The sequence below is a fragment of the Corythoichthys intestinalis genome, chromosome 3 (assembly GCF_030265065.1).
Source record: "Corythoichthys intestinalis isolate RoL2023-P3 chromosome 3, ASM3026506v1, whole genome shotgun sequence".
In the NCBI taxonomy this organism is placed as follows: Eukaryota; Metazoa; Chordata; class Actinopteri; order Syngnathiformes; family Syngnathidae; genus Corythoichthys; species Corythoichthys intestinalis.
Window position 1 is genome coordinate 47886671 of NC_080397.1, and position 20025 is coordinate 47906695.

Here is a 20025-nt window from a genome sequence, read left to right on the forward strand (position 1 = left end):
GTGAAATAATACCATACTTAAGGTTAGGTTAGCAGCACCCAAGGACTCACAGAACAATATTTCTCATTTTCAAATAACATAATCACTTACTAGTACCAGTATACCTTAATAAATATTTATTAATGCACTAATGTATATGTGAATTAATGTCAAGTAATGAATTATATATATAGTATACAGTATTATAGCACCCAAGGACTCACAGAACAATATTTCTCATTTTCAAATAACAATCACTTACTAGTACCAGTATACATTAATAAATATTTATTAATGCACTAATGTATATATGAATTAATGTTAAATAATGAATTATATATATTATATACAGTATTATTGCCTAACCTTAAGTATGGTATTATTTCACGTGAACATACCTCCTAAGTATTACTTAACCTTAAATAACCATTACTGAATGTTTTTTGGGACCCTTATTGTAAAGTGTAGCACACGCATCCCTTAACTAAGAAATTATAAATGCTTAAGTTCCCCCCTCTTAACCTTTATTAAGCATTACTGAAAGCTTTTTGGACCTTTATTGTAAAGTGTAGCACATGTGTCCCTTAACTAAAAAAATATAAATGCTTAACTTAACAAACCCTAAACCCTAACCCTATATAGGCCTATATATATTTTTAATTTTACCAAACTATTAGTTACTGTCTGGTTATGCATTAACTAATGCAATAACTAATGCATTAACTCATGTTAATTAATATATTAATACATGTTAGATAAGCAATTATATTAATATTTGTAAAGTTACTTCAACATTGTCTTAAAATGCATTAACTAATGCATTAACTCATGTTATTTAATATATTAATAAATGTTAGATAAGGGATTAAATGAATTATTGTAATGTTACTTAAACTTGAGTTATTGTCTAAAAATGCATTATCTAATGTTAATTAAGGGACCCTTACTGTAAAGTGTTACCACCATCACAATATGTTTGGGTTTGTCAGGTTTGGCCAGCATCTTCCCCCACCATCGGAGCCAACACAGCACCAGGTGGTGATCTGTTGACAGCTCCACCCATCTCTTCAATCGAGTGCCCAAAATATGCAGCCGCAAATCCGATGACACAACTACAAGGGACTAGGGTGTCTCTTGGCTGGCCTGGGAACGCCTTGGGATCCTGCCGGAGAAGTTGGTTGAAGTGGATGGGAAGAGGGAATTCTGGGCTTCCCTGATAAAGCTGCTGCCTCCGCGACCCGACCCCGGATTATGATGAGATAATGGATGGATGGGGATATACTGTGCAAGATAGTGCTTGCCAAGAAAGAAAGGCAGATAAGAAATAGACATGATTAGTCAAAGTAGAAGAGGAGGTAGAATGTGTTTTTGTGGTCAAGGTGGCATCATAAGAGTTGAAAGGAAGGACAGTTGCCCCATAGTGGCATTTGTTAGAACAGCCATTCAATTGATCTCTACTGTGTTTGCCTTCCAAAAGAAGAGTTCTTTTGAGAGCACAAATTTCAACTTAGAACTTAAAAATACAACTGTTGTGATGATAAAGCTATTTCCATCTCTGTTTTTCTTCGCTTTCTTCGTAGATTATGGGTGAGCCCATTAAGGAACAAGTTTTAAGCTTTAAATGAACCTTGAGTGGCTGAGTGAACAGCCTCACAGGACCAGTGTGGTAAATCAGTGCCCACAAGGAAAGCCACAGAGGGCATCTTGAGTGTGTGTAAATTTACATTTATTTATGTACAAATTACATTTGTTGTTTTAAACTGCCAATTTAGGGGTCACATTTTGGGTTAAACACTTGAGAAGTTCTTTGTCTTTTCCATCCCTGACTCTTTCTTTAGGTAAACTTTACTTTGTTGTGGTAATAACTTGGGATGAATGTTCCCAACCGGATTGAAGTTTAAAAAAAAAATAATTTTTTTTTATCCCTGTCGTTGATTTTCTGGAAGCAATAATGAAGAAATTTGGGGATGAATGTGGCAAAAAGAAACTGGATAGTAGAGTTTAAACTAGGGTTGTTCCGATCATGTTTTTTTGCTCCCGATCCGATCCCGATCGTTTTAGTTTGAGTATCTGCCGATCCCAATATTTCCCGATCCGATTGCTTTTTTTGGCTCCCAATTCAATTCCAATCATTCCCGATAATTTTTCCCGATCATATACATTTTGGCAATGCATTAAGAAAAACATGAATAAAACTCGGACGAATATATACATTCAACATACAGTACATAAGTACTGTATTTGTTTATTATGACAATAAATCCTCAAGATGGCATTTACATTATTAACATTCTTTCTGTGAGAGGGATCCACGGATAGAAAGGCTTGGGACTTTGTGTATTGTGACTAAATACTGCCATCTACTGTATTTGTTGAGCTTTCAGTAAATGATAATGCAGCATGCCCCAAGGCATGATGGGAAAGTGGAACCATGATGGGAAGTAAAACCATGACTGTGAGTCGTGCTAACAATGGATATATCATCTCTGCTTTGGGAAATAAGGTGTGTAGACAAAGATCTATTGCCATCTTGCTTCCGTAATTTCTTCCCATGACAACTCTAATCACAGGAATAGAGTTAGCTATAGTTTGGTCAAATGAGGGACAGTTTCTAAAGCTGCCAAAATTCATTCTACTCATTTAACGCTGCCTTTTATCTCTCTATGTAGGTAAGATGGCGCCACAACAGATTGAGCACGAGAATGAGTAAAAGGGTCGTGCAGCGCAAATCTTAATAGCTTTAAATATTTTAATGGACACATTAATCGATTAATTAACTGCCGCCATCAACGGGATAATTTTGGTAACTCTACGTTAAGCCTAAACTAAAGACTCTGGATGAGTGTAACATATTATGTCTGTAACGTTACATACAAGTAGAAAATGATTTAATTAATATATATATATATATATATATATATATATATTAAAAAAGGCATGGCCGGTATTTTTTTGCCAATTCCGATACTTTGAAAATGACGTGATCGGCCTCCCGATCGATCGGGACATCTCTAGTTTAAACGTTGTTTTAAACATGAACAAAGTTTGTGCTAACTGAATGTTAAATTTGAAACATCTTTGTGTCACACTTAAGGATGATTATAAACAATTACAACTTCCCAACAACATCAAAACAAAGTTTATTATTGTGTATACTTTACTTCATTTGGGAAATCAATGACTTGTTCTCACCCAGTAAAAAACGGTGTACCAGTTGTACTCTTGACTGTTTTCTTTGTGAATTCGACTAGCATTATAAGGTATAACTGTAATAAGTGGTGTCATTTCCAGCCCTTACTGAGAATTTCTTATTATAGAGTATGTGCGAATCACGAACTATGCAATAAACTATCATTGGCAAGGGTAGACAATAAGCTACATTGAAGTTCACTGGCCCCACTATCAACACCACTGGCCCAGGTAAACATGTCAGATATTGATCCCAATAATCACAAAAAAGTACAATTTGCTTGAATAACATGAATTTTTTTGTTTTAGGTAGATTTAATGAAAGTGCGGCAAATAGTGCAAAAACATGAATTTCAAGCTAGACTGTCACTATAACTATATTATTTTCTCGGTGGACAAGCGGATAAATTATCACGTTACATTCATACTATAGATTTCAAACTCGTAAACTTTTCTTTAACGTACTCGTTTGTGTACATGTGGGCATTGATCTGCACACCTCCCAATAAACCTCCTTTCTTGTCTCATTGTAGCAGTGCCAATTCTTCACCACTGGGGTAGAAACTTTTTCTCCCTTTTCTTTTCATATTGGATTTCACCTTACCTCAACTCTTCTGGTGACTTTTTCTTGAGTGGTCTTTACCCCCCCCGGTGCTTGGCCGGGTGCTAGGGGTTTCAGAAACATGTCGACTTGTAGCATAACCTTAGGTCCGTTATGAGATACTAACATTCAATCAGTGAACGAGGTGTGTTTATGTCCCACCATGAGCAACAGCTGGAAGCATAGACTGTAAGATTGTCTTTGATCAGGGTACCGTAATGTCATATAAACACAAACAACTGGGAATTAAAGTGAATTAAGATTTTTTTTTTTTTTTTTAAAATAAACGCATTATTTTTACCTGCCCCACCGGGCCAGTGGTTGTTGTATTCTGGTGGCCCAAATAGTTTTATAAGCACGTCCGGGCCACTGGGCCAATGATATTGTCGATCCCTGATCGGTGGCAAATTTTAGAGTTATAAGATGTCTGACTTGTCAACAATATACCAGCTCATTCATGACTTTTACCTACTTTCTGTGGGCGATTTCTAGACTGATCTGTGAGCCACATATTGCCGTTTTCAACCCAATAGGGCAGCATTAGTCATGATTCAATATTAATCCAAGATATAAACTGGTTGCTGAAGCTCACTCATTAGAAGATGTTTCCCTCTGAAATATTTAGTACACTAATAAGTTGCTTTAATGCAGCCGTACATTGAGTTGGAGATACTAAATGTTTTTTGAAACAATCCACTGCAGAGTTCTCATTGGAGATCAATGATGACTATTCATTAGTTTTTTTTCTCCCCCCCGTTGAGTACAGTGAGCGGAAAGGAGTCTCATTAGGACCATGAGAAGTAATTCAACCCTGAATCTCCTGGATTGCGGCGTCCACTGACTGATGAATGTCATTGCAGTTGGTGTTTTCCCACCGGCAAGAAAAAAGATAACTACTTGCTTTGACACCACACAATAAGGCTGTGTTGAAAGAGAAACACATTTTTCAGCTTTAGCCCATTAGAAGCTATGCATCAGCATCTCCCTGTATGAGTCACAGCTAAATTACCTAGTTTTCACCGTGCAACAAACAATACGGTTAGAAGGAAAGTAATCTGTTTAAAGTTGAAAGCAGTAATAGTCTCTGTTGAAAGAGGTAGGCATGTGGACAAACACTACATGTTCTAGCTAACATTACAAAGGATTCCTACATTCCAAAAAAGCATGTGATTGTAAAGGTACTATAGACCCCAATCACGTGACGTCACAACTCCGTTCCCCTGACTGGTGCCGCCATATTGTCCATCAGCTCATCGTGTTTACATATTACCGCTACGTACATTCCTCCTATTACTGTGTTTTTTTCTGCTTGTCTAAGGAATCACCGCCTAGTAAACGAAACCAAAAACCTTCCTGACAATCGTTAACGTTGATTAATCAAAATGATGAAGGCATGTGTGGCGGTTGGTTGCAGTAACAGAGAAGAGAAACGGTCATTTTAGTAGTTGCTGTGTGCCCATTGTTAAAAGGGCAAATCTCGAAAGCAGCACGGTTTGTTTATTTCGGTCCATGATGCGTTTGTGTCGACAGCCGTTAGACAGCGACGAAAACATCAATATGATGCCAACACGATCACAGACATCATCAGACGGAGACTACGAAGCTCGTCGTCACGGTCGCGCAGCAAGAGGGTGAGCGCAACAGCAGGTGTTGTGCCGCCCTGCGTGAAATGTCCCCCTTGACGGCGCGCCCACACGGAAACGACTTTCTTGTACCTTGAATATGTATTATTTTACTCTGCTTGAACTAATAAATGTCATACCTGTGTCACTGTCATTGGGATATGGTCATGAAAACCTGTAGACCAAAGTGCGGCCCGGGGGCCAAATGTGGCCCGTGGTCAAATTTCATCCGACCCTCAGCCACTGTCGTAAGATCAATAACGTCTGGCCCACACACAGACTTAATAAATTGGCCAGCAGTACTACTACCAGCATATGAAGTAGCTTACACATTAAATGTTGCTCCTCATTTACCCACTAAAAGGCAGCAGTACTCTAAGCAACATTACCCGGTGTGACCCTTGACTTCCAGTTTTCTAAAATGGCAACAATCAACAACAACAAAAAAGTTAACTGCGACGGCCGACGCTTCAAGGATAGTTGGAAATTGGACCATTTCTTCTCTAAAATACGCAACAACTGTGTCTGCCTCATTTGCAAAGAGACAGCCACTGTTTTTAAAGAGTTCAATGTGAGGCGATATTACCAAACAAGACACGCTGACATGTACGACAAGATTACAGGGAAGATACGCAGCAAGAAATTGAAGCAACTTGAAGCTAGTTTTATTTCACAGCAACAAGATCCCGTGAGTTGAAAGAGAACGCCACAAAGGCTAGTTGCGAGATTGTTGAAATGATTAATTGAAAAAATAAAAATAAAATAAAGCAAATGTGACACACAGAATGGCTAGCTAAAATTTGCTTAAATATATTGTTCGAAGTAAAGGACGTCAGCCAAGGTCGGCCCCCCACATTTTTACCACACCAAATCTGGCCCCCTTTGCAAAAAGTTTGGACACCTCTGCTGTAGACTAATACATTTCTGTTCAAAGATGGTTATGTGGCCCAGTCCACGATTTGTTACTAAAATACAGTACTAATATTTTGTGTAATTTAATTATTTTAAAACTGATCTTACAGTCGTAAATCCATTACTGTAATGCGTCCATGAAAACATTTGATGTTTTCACGTCAATAAAGCATTATAAATAAGCGCTCCCGTCAGGGGGGAAATTTCACGCGGGGCAGCTATTTTTCGGCACACACCAGCCCGTTGTCGATCAAGTTTCATTTTACAATCGTGACAACGGTGACGCTCAGCTGACCAAATGTCGGTTTATATTCGGGCCGGTGCCGATTTTAGGTATCCGACTCCTCATCGTGACATAAACTGGAGTATGATTGGAAATTTTGTGGTCTCAGGACAAGCTCTGACGCACGGGACGGGACCGGACGGGAGGAAACATCAGTTTGGGCATCAAATATGGATCTGGCGACTGGATCGACCTAAGCTTTTCCAAATAACGGCTTTTATGCAACTCATCGAATGAGTTTACAGCATCTGAAAGCACCGGGGCTTCCATAATTTGCAAGTGAATCCACCTTTAGAAACAACGACCATTTACAATACGGACACAGAATGACGAACAATATGGCGGCACAATACAGCGATCACGTGATTTTGTGACGTTGGTGATTGGGGTCCATACAGAGTTTGTCAGTTTTTTACTTGGGACTGCCACATCCGGCCTAAAGCGTAACTGCAGCCTGTGGTAAGATCTTGCATGGTTGTATGAGCACGAACATAAAGCAACGAGTGTTTGGCCCATCAGATCAGAACCAGAAACGTGAAAAGAGCAAATGTGATTGTTTCCAGCAAGTGTTTTTGCTAAGCGAAGACGAGGCGAAGGCTCGGTAATATAGCGCTGTTGCCGCGGGGACGCGTGTAGACGAGCACAGTTGCGTGTTCGCCATGAGTGTTCGACCTGAAACACTCTCTATTAAAGGGAAGAAAAATACTTTTTGGGGCAGTCTCAGTTAAAATGGCAGGGCACTGCGTACACAGTGGGTCATTGGTGGAGCATGCATGGGGTAGAAAAGTATTTAATAATAACCAAAAATACTGTATAGTCCCTTTAAAGTTGTAGTGTTATAGTTTTTATAGACATTTTTTCCCTCATATGTGTTGTAACTGTTGGTTGAATATTTTTAAGATTCTTTTCTGTTTGTTTTGTTTTGCTTTTTTAGGGAATTGTTGCTCCTTAATGCAGTACTTCTCAAATAGTGGGGTCGCGCCCTTCCAGGGGGGCACAGAGCAATGCCGGGGGTGGCTCTTGTCATCTCGAAGAACTTTTTTGCTACACTAGAATAAAGTTATTGCGCATCCACTAAGTGGGTGGCAGGAGCGCTCTCATTTTCCGAGTGTGTGCAATATTTTTTAACCAAACAAAAGCACACAGCAAAGAGCACTGGAGATATGAAGGGCTAAGATGAGGAAATATGACAAATATGATTGGAGAACAACTCATTATGCCTGTGACCAAGGACATTTGCAGTCAAGTTTTAGGAGAGGCCGCTGTCAAAAATGGTTTAGGTTCAGTAATTCAGCGAATGGTGAGTTATATTTTCGTTGCACTTAATGTTCGTTTTTAGCCTAGTCATGTTATTTTATATTTACTCTAATTTTCGGCCACGCATTGCCGGTCCATGGTGCAAGATGGTTGGTGACCACTGGACACAGTGTACAGTATAATAATAACAATTCATACAGATGAAGTTGTGCTGAGAAAAAAAATATACAATTATTAAATGAAAATCAGACATTGTAAAAAGTTACAATGTTTTTACTTGAACTTGAGTATACAGTGCCTTGCAAAAGTATTCGGCCCCCTTGAACCTTGCAACCTTTCGCCACATTTCAGGCTTCAAACATAAAGATATAAAATTTTAATTTTTTGTCAAGAATCAACAACAAGTGGGACACAATCGTGAAGTGGAACAACATTTATTGGATAATTTAAACTTTTTTAACAAATAAAAAACTGAAAAGTGGGGCGTGCAATATTATTCGGCCCCCTTGCGTTAATACTTTGTAGCGCCACCTTTTGCTCCAATTACAGCTGCAAGTCGCTTGGGGTATGTTTCTATCAGTTTTGCACATCGAGAGACTGACATTCTTGCCCATTCTTCCTTGCAAAACAGCTCGAGCTCAGTGAGGTTGGATGGAGAGTGTTTGTGAACAGCAGTCTTCAGCTCTTTCCACAGATTCTCGATTGGATTCAGGTCTGGACTTTGACTTGGCCATTCTAACACCTGGATACGTTTATTTTTGAACCATTCCATTGTAGATTTGGCTTTATGTTTTGGATCATTGTCCTGTTGGAAGATAAATCTCCGTCCCAGTCTCAGGTCTTATGCAGATACCTACAGGTTTTCTTCCAGAATGTTCCTGTATTTGGCTGCATCCATCTTCCCGTCAATTTTAACCATCTTCCCTGTCCCTGCTGAAGAAAAGCAGGCCCAAACCATGATGCTGCCACCACCATGTTTGACAGTGGGGATGGTGTGTTCAGGGTGATGAGCTGTGTTGCTTTTACGCCAAACATATCGTTTTGCATTGTGGCCAAAAAGTTCAATTTTGGTTTCATCTGACTAGAGCACCTTCTTCCACATGTTTGGTGTGTCTCCCAGGTGGCTTGTGGCAAACTTTAAACGAGACTTTTTATGGATATCTTTGAGAAATGGCTTTCTTCTTGCCACTCTTCCATAAAGGCCAGATTTGTGCAGTGTACAACTGATTCTTGTCCTATGGACAGACTCTCCCACCTCAGCTGTAGATCTCTGCAGTTCATCCAGAGTGATCATGGGCCTCTTGGCTGCATCTCTGATCAGTTTTCTCCTTGTTTGAGAAGAAAGTTTGGAAGGACGGCCGGGTCTTGGTAGATTTGCAGTGGTCTGATGCTCCTTCCATTTCAATATGATGGCTTGCACAGTGCTCCTTGAGATGTTTAAAGCTTGGGAAATCTTTTTGTATTCAAATCCGGCTTTAAACTTCCCCACAACAGTATCTCGGACCTGCCTGGTGTGTTCCTTGGTTTTCATAATGCTCTCTGCACTTTAAACAGAACCCTGAGACTATCACAGAGCAGGTGCATTTATACGGAGACTTGATTACACACAGGTGGATTCTATTTATCATCATCGGTCATTTAGGACAACATTGGATCATTCAGAGATCCTCACTGAACTTCTGGAGTGAGTTTGCTGCACTCAAATTAAAGGGGCCGAATAACATTGCACGCCCCACTTTTCAGTTTTTTATTTGTTAAAAAAGTTTAAATTATCCAATAAATGTTGTTCCACTTCACGATTGTGTCCCACTTGTTGTTGATTCTTGACAAAAAAATTAAATTTCATATCTTTATGTTTGAAGCCTGAAATGTGGCGAAAGGTTGCAAGATTCAAGGGGGCCGAATACTTTTGCAAGGCACTGTATTTTTGGACAACTATTTTTACTTTTACTTGAGTAATATTATTTAGAGGTAACACTACTCTTACTTGAGTAAACCTTTACCTACAATACCCACCGCTGGTAATTTTATTTACTTTTTGAGCATTTGAAAAAAAAAAAAAAATTAAAATGTTAACATGTTCTAATACAAATTAAATAAGTAATAATTATTTAATCAACCACTAATTGTGCAAGTTCTCCCACTTGAAAATATTAGAGAGGCCTGTAATTGTCAACATGGGTAAACTTCAACCATGAGAGAGAGAATGAGAAAAAAAAAAAAAACAGAAAATCACGTTGTTTGATTTATAAAGAATTTATTTGGAAATCATGGTGGAAAATAAGTATTTGGTCAATACCAAAAGCTCATCTTAATAATTTGTTATGTACCCTTTGTTGGCAATAACAGAGGCCAAACTTTTTCTGTAACTCTTCACAAGCTTTTCACACACTGTTGCTGGTATTTTGGCCCATTCCTCCATGCAGATCTCTAGAGCAGTGATGTTTTGAAGCTGTCGTTGGGCAACATGGACTTTCAACTCCCTCCACAGATTTTCTATGGGGTTGAGACCTGGAGACTGGCTAGGCCAGTCCAGGACCTTGAAATGCTTCTTAAGAAGCCACTCCTTTGTTGCCCTGGCTGTGTGTTTGGGATCATTGTCATGCTGAAAGACCCAGCCACGTCTCATCTTCAATGCCCTTGCTGATGGAAGGAGATTTTCACTCAAAATCTCTAGATACATGGCCCCATTCATTCTTTCCTTTACACAGATCAGTCATCCTGGTCCCTTTGCAGAAAAACAGCCCCATAGGATGATGTTTCCACCCCCGTGCTTCACAGTAGGTATGGTGTTCTTCGGATGCAATTCAGTATTCTTTCTCCTCCAAACACGAGAACCTGTGTTTCTACCAAAAAGTTCTATTTTGGTTTCATCTGACCATAACACATTCTCCCACTCCTCTTCTGGATCATCCAAATGCTCTCTAGCGAACCGCAGACGGGCTTGGATGTGTACTTTCTTCAGCAGGGGACACGTCTGGCAGTGCAGGATTAGATTCACTGACGGCGCATTGTGTTACTGATAGTCGCCTTTGTTACTGTGGTCCCAGCTCTCTGTAGGTCATTCACTAGGTCCCTCCATGTGGTTCTGGGATTTTTGCTTACCGTTTTTGTTATCATTTTGAGGCCACGGGGTGAGATCTTGCATAGAGCCCCAGATCGAGGGAGATTATCAGTGGTTTTGTATGTCTTCCATTTTCTATTAATTGCTCCCACAGTTGATTTCTTTACACCAAGCGTTTTACCTATTGCAGATTCAGTCTTCCCAGCCTAGTGCAGGTCTACAATTTTGTCTCTGGTGTCCTTCGACAGCTCTTTGGTTTTGGCCATAGTGGAGTTTGGAGTGTGACTGACTGAGGTTGTGGACAGGTGTCTTTTATACCGATAATGAGTTTAGGTAACGAGTGGAGCCTCGTTACACCTCGTTAGATCTCGTTAGAAGAAGTTAGACCTCTTTGACAGCCAGAAACTTACATGTTTGTAGGTCACCAAATACTTATTTTCCACTCTAATTTGGAAATAATTTTTTTAAAAATCAAACAATGTGATTTTCAGTTTTTTTTTTTTCCACAGTCCGTCTCTCATGGTTGAGGTTTACCCATGTTGACAATTACAGGCCTCACTAATCTTTTCAAGTAGGAGAACTTGCACAATTGGTGGTTGACTAAATATTTATTTGCCCCACTGTATGTAGGTGATAGGGATGGACATTGTGGACTCTGTATCGATCTGTCAGGGTGAATAAGGACCTGAGCCGGAAAGTTTAAACTTTCAATTTACCGGTCGATCCACGTTCTCACCCTCACCTATGGTCACGAAGAGTGGGTCATGACCGAAAGGACAAGGTCCAGCATAGAAGCGGCCAATATTACTTTCGCCACAGGGTGTCCAGACTTCCTTTTTAGGATCGGGTGAGAAACTCAGTCATCCGGGAGCTACTCGAGCCGCTGCTCCTTCACATTAATAGGAGGCAGATGAGGTAGCATCTGAACGCCACCTTTGTGAGGTATTCCGAGCATGTCTACTGTGAGGATACCCTGGGGACGACCCAGGGCATGCTAGAGAGACAATGTCTCCCGGCTCGCCAAGGAATGCCTGAGGATACCCCCGGAACAGCTGGGCAGAGTGGTCTAGTAAAGGCGAGTCTGGGCTTCCTTGCTGAAACTGCTGCCCCTGCACCCAATCAGGCAGGTGATCGGGTGACAATTGAATGGATGGATGAACTTTTTTATTGAATTGTCATTAGAATGTATTTATATATTTTTTTAGAAAATAATCTTTTTAGAATGTTTATTCAATTATTTATTCATTATGTGTACCACTTATCCCCATGAGGGTCACGAGGGTGCTGGAGTCTATCCCGGCTGACTCAGCTCAGGAGGCGGGGCCCACCTTGAATTATATATTTCTTTTTCATTATTACTTATTGATTATAAATAATTTCTGAATGTTTTTTGTTTTAAAGGATATGACAAACATTGGGGAACATTAACAGTCAAAGAATGTATTAAAAAAATACAATAAATACAAAATTAAATACATATACAATATTTAAGTAGATTAAATTGGGGCAAATAAGTATTTAGTCAACCACTAATTGTGCAAGTTCTCCCACTTGAAAATTAGCGAGGCCTGTAATTGTCAACATGGGTAAACATCAACCATGAGAGACAGAATGTGGAGAAAAAAAAAAACAGAAAATCACATTGTTTGATTTTTAAAGAATTTATTTGCAAATCATGATGGAAAATAAGTATTTGGTCTATACCAAAAGTTCGCCTCAATACTTTGTTATGAACCCTTTGTTGGCAATAACAGAGGCCAAACGTTTTCTGCAACTCTTTACAAGCTTTTCACACATTGTTGCTGGTATTTTGACCCATTCCACCATGCAGATCTCCTCTAGAGCAGTGATGTTTTGGGGCTGTCGTTGGGCAACACAGACTTTCAACTCCCTCCTCACCCCGTGGCGTCAAAATGATTAAAAGAACGGGGAGCAAAAATCCCAGAACCACATGGGGGGACCTAGTGAATGACCTACAGAAAGCTGGGACCACAGTGACAAAGGCTACTATCAGTAACACAATGCACCGCCAGGGACTCAAATCCTGCACTGCCAGACATGTCCCCCTGCTGAAGAAAGTTCACGTCCAGGCCCGTCTGTGGTTCGCTAGAGAGCATTTGGATGATCCAGAAGAGGACTGAGAGAGTGTGTTATGGTCAGATGAAACATGAATAGAACTTTTTGGTAGAAACACAGGTTCTCTTGTTTGGAGGAAAAAGAATACTGAATTGCACCATACCCACTGTGAAGCATGGGGGTGGAAACATCATACTTTGGGGCTGTTTTTCTGCAAAGGGACCAGGACGACTGATCTGTGTAAAGGAAAGAATGAATGGGGCCATGTATCGAGAGATTTTGAGTGAAAATCTCCTTCCATCAACAAGGGCATGGAAGATGAGACGTTGCTGGGTCTTTTAGCATGGCAAAGATCCCAAACACACAGCCAGGGCAACAAAGGAGTGACTTCGTAAGAAGCATTTCAAGGTCCTGGAGTGGCCTAGCCAGTCTCCAGATCTCAACCCCATAGAAAATCTGTGGAGGGAGTTGAACGTCTGTGTTGCCCAACGACAGCCCCAAAACATCACTGTTCTAGAGGAGATCTGCATGGAGGAATGGGCAATACCAGCAACAGTGTGTGAGAAGCTTGTGAAGAGTTACAGAAAACGTTTGGCCTCCATTATTGCCAACAAAGGGTACAAACAAAGTATTGAGATGAACTTTTGGTATCGACCAAATACTTATTTTCCACCATGATTTGCAAATAAATTCTTTCAAAATCAAACAATTTGATTTTCTGTTTTTTTTTTTTTTTTTCCACATTCTGTCTCTCATGGTTGCGGTTTACCCATGTTGACAATTACAGGTCTCTCTAATATTTTCAAGTGGAAGAACTTGCACATTTAGTGGTTGACTAAATACTTATTTGCCCCACTGTAACACTTTTTATATTGATTAATATATTAATTTTGAAAAACTTCTAATCCATCAACAACACTGCTAATCATAAAGAATCAAAATTCCACTTACCAAAGTCAGAGTCATAGAAGAGGACAAACTTTTGCCAGCTGTATTCTGACACCACTTGCATGATGACTTCGTTGAGATAGACGGGCGGGCGCACCATCAGGGTGTAGTCGTCGGCTCCGGGGCTGCGGCTGGTGGGCGGACAGGCAGCGCGGGGCGTGCCAGCTGTGGAGCGCTGAATGAAGAGATGCGGGATGTGCATGGCATCGGCCAATGTCTGCAGGCTGCCTGCCGACATGCAACCGATGGAGCTGACAAGGGCCAGGATGCCGCGGTTCATCAGCTCGCACGCTGCGTGGGGAAGAAGAAGAGACAAACTTTTCAACTTGAAAATGTAATCCTGCCAAAATACTGTGCAAACCCGAGTGTAAAACCACAACTAAATCCCAATTTAACATCTCGCAATGTATTGAAACTCTAATTTAAATCTCTAACCCATGCTTTATTTGTTTACCATGGATTGAAACCCTCATTTGAAACCTTTAACATCTTCTCATCTATGCATAAATACATGAATTTTAACCCCTAACATAGGCCTTGAATCCAAATTTCAAGCCTTAGTTGATACCTGAAAGTTAAGGCCTGGCTATGGCCAAGAGCCTATTAATTACTCCTAATCAGTGTATAATGTGATACTTGTTATGGATAAGTTGCCAAACACACATTTAAGACAACAAAAATTCATGCTGTTAATATGTAAATAGGACAATGACAATATGATCACGATACATTCATACTGTACAAATAAATGATCACTAGATATGTGTTAGCTCTTACAGTGGTATGAAAAAGTATCTGAACCTTTTGGAATTTCCCACATTTCTGCATAAAATCACAATCAAATGTAATCTGATCGTTGTCAAAATCACACAGATGTAAAAACAGTGTCTGCTTTAACTAAAACCACCCAAACATTTATAGGTTTGCATATTTTAAGGAGGATAGCATGCATACAATGACAGAAGGGGGAAAAAATAAGTGAGTAAACCCTCTGCCTACGGAGACTTAAAGAGCAATTGAAACCAATTTTGCCAAACAATTTTAGTCAGGTTTGTGCCCAACCACTCATGAGTGGTTTAAAGCTGCCCTGCCCACTATAAAACACACACCTGATAAGAATTTGCCTGGCATGGCCAGACTGTTCTCCCTGTATTTTTCAAACATCGTGAGACGAGTCTGGGACCCAGGTCTACATTGGCCTCTCAAGCCACAACGAATGTATCCGTGCAATCAGATTTTTTAACGATTAACGTCAATCTTGCGGGTCGGAGGTCGTCTCTACAACAACACGGATGGCGGAGGTAGGGCCGAGAATATGTTCCAATCCGTGGTAACTTCAGTTTTAAATGACCAAAAACACATCGAATTGCAAAAACCCAAGCTAGAGTTTCTTGTTGCTTTACCAACATTACGTCCGCCCGTTGCTGATTGGTCCTCTCCGCTGTCTACTTGCTGTGGCTTGCTTCGCACTGGGAATTTGAAAAATAAAAATAAAAAATAAGACAGTCAGAGAAGTTCTCTACAAATGGAGAGACTTTGGCAATCTGGAGTGGCCAAATCAAACTGCAGACTTGAACCCCATTGAGATGCTGTGGCATGACCTAAAGACAGCGATTCATGCCAGACATCCCAGGAATCTGACTAAACTTTAGCAGTTTTGTAGAGAAGAATGGGGCAAGATTAGTCCTGATCAATGATCCAGACTGATCTGCTGCTACAGGAAGCGTCTGGTTGAAGTTATTGCAGCTGAAGGGGGGGGGGGGGGCACAAAATATTAAATGTGATGCTTCACTCACTTATTTTTCCCCCTTCTGTCATTGTTTGCTTAGTATCTTCACTAAAATATGAAAACCTATAAATGTTTGAGTGGTTGTAGTTATAGCAGACACTGTTTTTTTCATCTGTGTGATCTTGACATAGATTAAATCACATTTGATAGTGATTTCATGCAGAAATGTGAGAAATTTCAAAAGGTTCACATACTTTTTCATTCCTCTGTATATTTCAGAACACACACAACTAAACACAAATACTCAAATCAAAAAGCCGTTGTCAGGATCAACAAGCCATTGTCATTCCCCCCAGTGACTATCACTTAAAAAAAGCCCTGGTACGGTATGATTGATACCTATGCCTTAAAAAGCAAAGCTTGCTATACTCAAAATGACCATAATTGAGGGCAAAAAATGAGATTGAAGTCAGGACATGAGCCTGGAGGGTTGCGTCAACATTGCCGCTATTGATCCGTCCTCGAGCCACTTTCAAGCACCATCACACAGCGTTAATGCTTTGATTAAACTGCATTTGAAGTTACATATGAGAAAAAAAGTGTTGCAAAAAAGACTATGTGGTTGCTCGCCAGGTTTTTTATTTCCTTCTAAGTCTCCGGGATGTTTGTGCCTTCCTCAGCTTGAGAGAATTATCTTCGCTTATTTCGGCGCCATTCCACTTGTCGACAGTGCTCCTCTTCTAACCATGTCAAAATAATAGATACCTCTGCTACACACCAGCTCAACCCACGTCCGTTATCTCCAGTCTTGTCCAGATACAAAAGCCTCAATCCTTTTTTTATGTATTCATTTATTTTTAAGTTGAGCTGCAGAAATTTGAATCGCCTACCAGCACCTATGAATATTGTATACTGGCCTCAGTTTGGAGTCAAATGACTTGCCTCTCCTGTACCATTTCGCATTCCATCAGCCCATCTTGTTTATCGCCATTCCTTACTAGACATCTTGTGTTTGCCCTTGTGGAAACACAAACTAATGCGATGTTTCATAATGGAGATTTCTCAGAACAGGGTGCTACATGTGATCAGATAACCATGCATTTTGTTTTTAGACATGGTGAGGTTGCATGCGGCTAATGACCCCAGGTTATTTTTCACTGCAAAGTTTAAACTGTTATTACGAGGTCAAACACCCACAGTTTTCCTGTGCACACACTGAATTGCTCCATGTAAGTGAAAACAATTCTATGGTATGTTTAAATTCTTAAGAGTCACAGATTACGCCCATGCAGCTACTGCAGAGCATAGGCGTCGGGTCACGTGCCCCAGTATTGATCTGCAGTGATCCAGTATAAATTTCACCATTAAAAAATAAATAAAATACTTTGGAGCTCTAAATCTTCGTAGCATAATCCATATTTAAATATACAAAATCTGCACATGGCTCCTTAATATGGTAATTTATGCACAAAACTTTGGCTGTGATATGCCTACGAGTCGATACTTCCGCAAAGCACCATCGGGAGATATGCTGCGTTCATGTGTATCGCGATATCTGAGTGCCCAAGTTGGAAAATGTATTGTAAAGTTGAAATGTAGGATAAAGAAATGGTTGCTACAAAGTAGGGCAGCATATTTTAATGCTCCAACAATACATCACAAGTTGAGTGACTGTTTGGCGCTTTTTATAGACACCATGTACCGTAATTTTCGCACTATAAGGCGCACCTGACTATAAGCCGCCACCCACCAAATGTGACACGAAAACGGCATTTGTTCATAGATAAGCCGCACTGGACTATAAGCCGCAGCTGTCCTCACTGTATTATGGGATATTTACACCAAAAGACATTAGCCGGTAACACTTCATTAGACAGCGGCATCATATGGCGGTCAGAAGACCAAATAAACCACCATGAAGCTTTTAACTAATTGGCTGCAAAGCTTAATTACTTCAAGAAGCTTCATTTGGCCATCACTGCTTCCTTGGGGGAGACGGTCAACCTTTCATGCCACATGCTGTCAACACTGTTGTTGTCCATCATGCTTCCTAGCATGCATTGCAGCGCAACATATATAAATAACAATCAAAATTCATGTTCTTTGCTTATTATTTATTCAGTTACTAGTTGCGGTATTTGGTAACACTATTTGACAGTGGCGCCATAAGACTGTTATTAGACAATTAGACGTAATTATGACATGACACTGTCATGAGCATTAACGAATGCTTATAATAGTTATCATTCAGTTTTATTCGGGAAATGAGCTCACTTTTGAATGGATGTAAAAGATCCGAGCTGGACATAAATGGAGTTGGTAACATAATTTGCTGGATGACACTAAATGACATCTGTCATAAGCATTCAGTAATGCCCATGATAGTGTCATGTCATAATTAGGATGGTCTTATGACAGTCTTATGACGCCGCTGTCAAATAAAGTGTTACCAAATACCATAACAAGCAATTATTGAAACAACTGGAACAGTAAATGAATAAATAATTAAATAAAAGAACATGAATTTTGATTGTTACTTACATCTGTAGTGCTGCAATGCATGCTGAATAATGATTGTTACTTCCAGCTGTAGTGCTGCATTGCATGCTAGGAGGCATGGGTTGCCTATTAACACAAATAAATCAACAAATAAGCCACACTGGACTATAAGCCGCAGGATTCAAAATGAACGAAAAAAGTAGCGGCTTATAGTCCGGAAATTACGGTAATAGAGAATCCTTTTTTCGATTACTCCAACAACACGTGAATGCAGCATCAATATTACGGTGCCTGTGCCAAACTACCAATCATACAGTTGACGGTGCAAATGACATTTTCTCACCTGATTTACAGGTTAGTGCCAGATAAACAAAACAGCCACACATTGGTACTATACATGTCTAAAACGGCTCTTGTCAGCAAGCACAATGCTGAACTGACTAATCTTTTATTCTACAAATAGAAATGACAGCAAGCTTAAGATGATGACGGGAGAAAAGCGGTTCCAAAAAAGGGATGTGAGGCACTGTGCACATAGAAAATAGAAAAAATATCAGTAAATATATATATGATCTTTATTCCGGAATCTCACAGTGGGTCCATAGCACACACACACCAACAAAGAAAAAAAAAAAAAAAAAAGAATACCGTACATACGGAGACATAATAATAAAGTGATTTGAAAGAAAAAAAAAAATTAAATAAAAGAGAGAGAAAAAAAAAACAAAAAAAAAAACAGAACAACAAGGAAGCACTGGCAATCAGTGCACAACAAACAGGCTTTTGTGCCAATGGCACCACAGGCTCGAACTAAATCTAAAGCTCATTGTAGGGTCAAATGTAGCACATATATAGAATAAGTTAAACAGAATACTGTATATAATTTTAATATTTTAAAAGACACTCCGTGATTTTTTCCAGACTAGTGCTAAAGACCTCTGGGTTACTACCTCTTGAAGCTCATCGAGCGAACGCCAAGAGTGTGCAATAGTGTTGTGTCTGTCGCGAACGATCCGTTCAAAAACAGTGAATCTTTTGGAGGAACGAGACCAAATTAACCACATTCTGCACCGATTCATTCTCAAGGAAGTTGGGACCTGGGTGGGAGAGCGTTGAGAAGCAAGCTGCAGAGTCTGATTGCACACTGGCAATCAGACGCCAGCCTCATAGCAGGCAGGGGAGGGAGCGGAACCAGAGTCAGTGCGTCTTACTCACTTCCATGTTAGGCCAATAAGCAGCCAGCGTGCAGGCAGGAGGTGGGACTGAGATACAGTGGGGCAAATAAATATTTAGTCAATCACCAACTGTGTAAGTTCTCCAACTTGAAAAGATTAGTGAGGCCTGTAATTGTCAACATGGGTAAACCTCAACCATGAAAGACAGAATGTGGAAAAAAAAACAGAAACTAACGTTGTTTGATTTTTAAATAATTTATCTCCAAATTAGTGTGGAAAATAAGTATTTGGTTACCTACAAAAAAAGCAAGATTTCTGGCTGTCAAAGTGGTCTAACTTCTTACGCGGTCTAACGTGGTCCTGTATTAATGGTACCTGTTTTAACTCATTATTGGTATAAAAGACACCTGTCCACAATCTCAGTCAGTCAAACTCCACTATGGCCAAGGCCAAAGAGCTGTCGAAGGACACCAGAGACAAAATTGTAGACCTGCACCTGGCTGGGAAGACTGAATCTGCAATAGATAAAACGCTTGGTGTAAAGAAATCAACTGTGGGAGCAATTATTAGAAAATGGAAGACATACAAGATCACTGATAATCTCCTTCGATCTGGGGCTCCATGCAAGATCTCACCCCGTGACGTCAAAATGATAACAAAAACGGTGAGCAAAAATCCCAGAACCACACGG

At 40.0% G+C, this 20025-nt stretch overlaps 1 protein-coding gene across 7 annotated transcripts in view; it reads right to left on the reverse strand.

The window, feature by feature from the left end:
• grid2 (glutamate receptor, ionotropic, delta 2) overlaps positions 1–20025 on the reverse strand; it is a 1093502-nt gene that overhangs the window by 483702 nt on the left and 589775 nt on the right. For all 7 annotated transcript variants that reach the window (XR_009062687.1, XR_009062690.1, XR_009062688.1 and 4 more), the window contains exon 3: positions 13935–14222. Coding sequence is in view for 3 of the 7 variants with exons in the window: in XM_057831225.1 (XP_057687208.1) it covers positions 13935–14222 (288 nt within the window). In the remaining 4 variants the exon portion in view is untranslated. The remainder of the gene's footprint in view (positions 1–13934; positions 14223–20025) is intronic.